Here is a 303-nt window from a genome sequence, read left to right on the forward strand (position 1 = left end):
CCCGGCACCCTCCGCGCCTCCCGGCCGCGCCTACCTGCGCGGTGGCGTTGATGTCCTTCCTCCTAAAAACCCCGTAGTTGAGCGCTACGGCCGCGTTGTCGTTGATGAGCTGCAGCACCTTCAGGTCGGCCATGCGCGCCGCCTGCAGAACCGCCCTCCTCTCCGCCTGGTTGAAGTAGGCGGGAACGGTGATCACCGCGTCCTTGATGGGCTGCTCTGCAAGAGTCGCAGGGAACGCGTTTTCCCACGCCCGAGGGCTCGTTGCGGCGCGGCGACGATCGCCAAGCCCAAACAGCCAAGGTA

At 66.3% G+C, this 303-nt stretch overlaps 1 protein-coding gene across 1 annotated transcript in view; it reads right to left on the reverse strand.

The window, feature by feature from the left end:
- Positions 1–34: 34 nt before the first annotated feature.
- Positions 35–303, reverse strand: part of LOC104514152 (hypoxia up-regulated protein 1-like) — a gene marked incomplete at both ends in the record, with an annotated part of 2,353 nt that continues 2,084 nt past the window's right edge. The window contains one exon of the mRNA XM_010157723.1: positions 35–216. Within this exon, the coding sequence (XP_010156025.1) occupies positions 35–216 (182 nt within the window). The remainder of the gene's footprint in view (positions 217–303) is intronic.

Source organism: Eurypyga helias, unplaced genomic scaffold (assembly GCF_000690775.1).
Source record: "Eurypyga helias isolate BGI_N326 unplaced genomic scaffold, ASM69077v1 scaffold42868, whole genome shotgun sequence".
NCBI lineage: Eukaryota > Metazoa > Chordata > Aves > Eurypygiformes > Eurypygidae > Eurypyga > Eurypyga helias.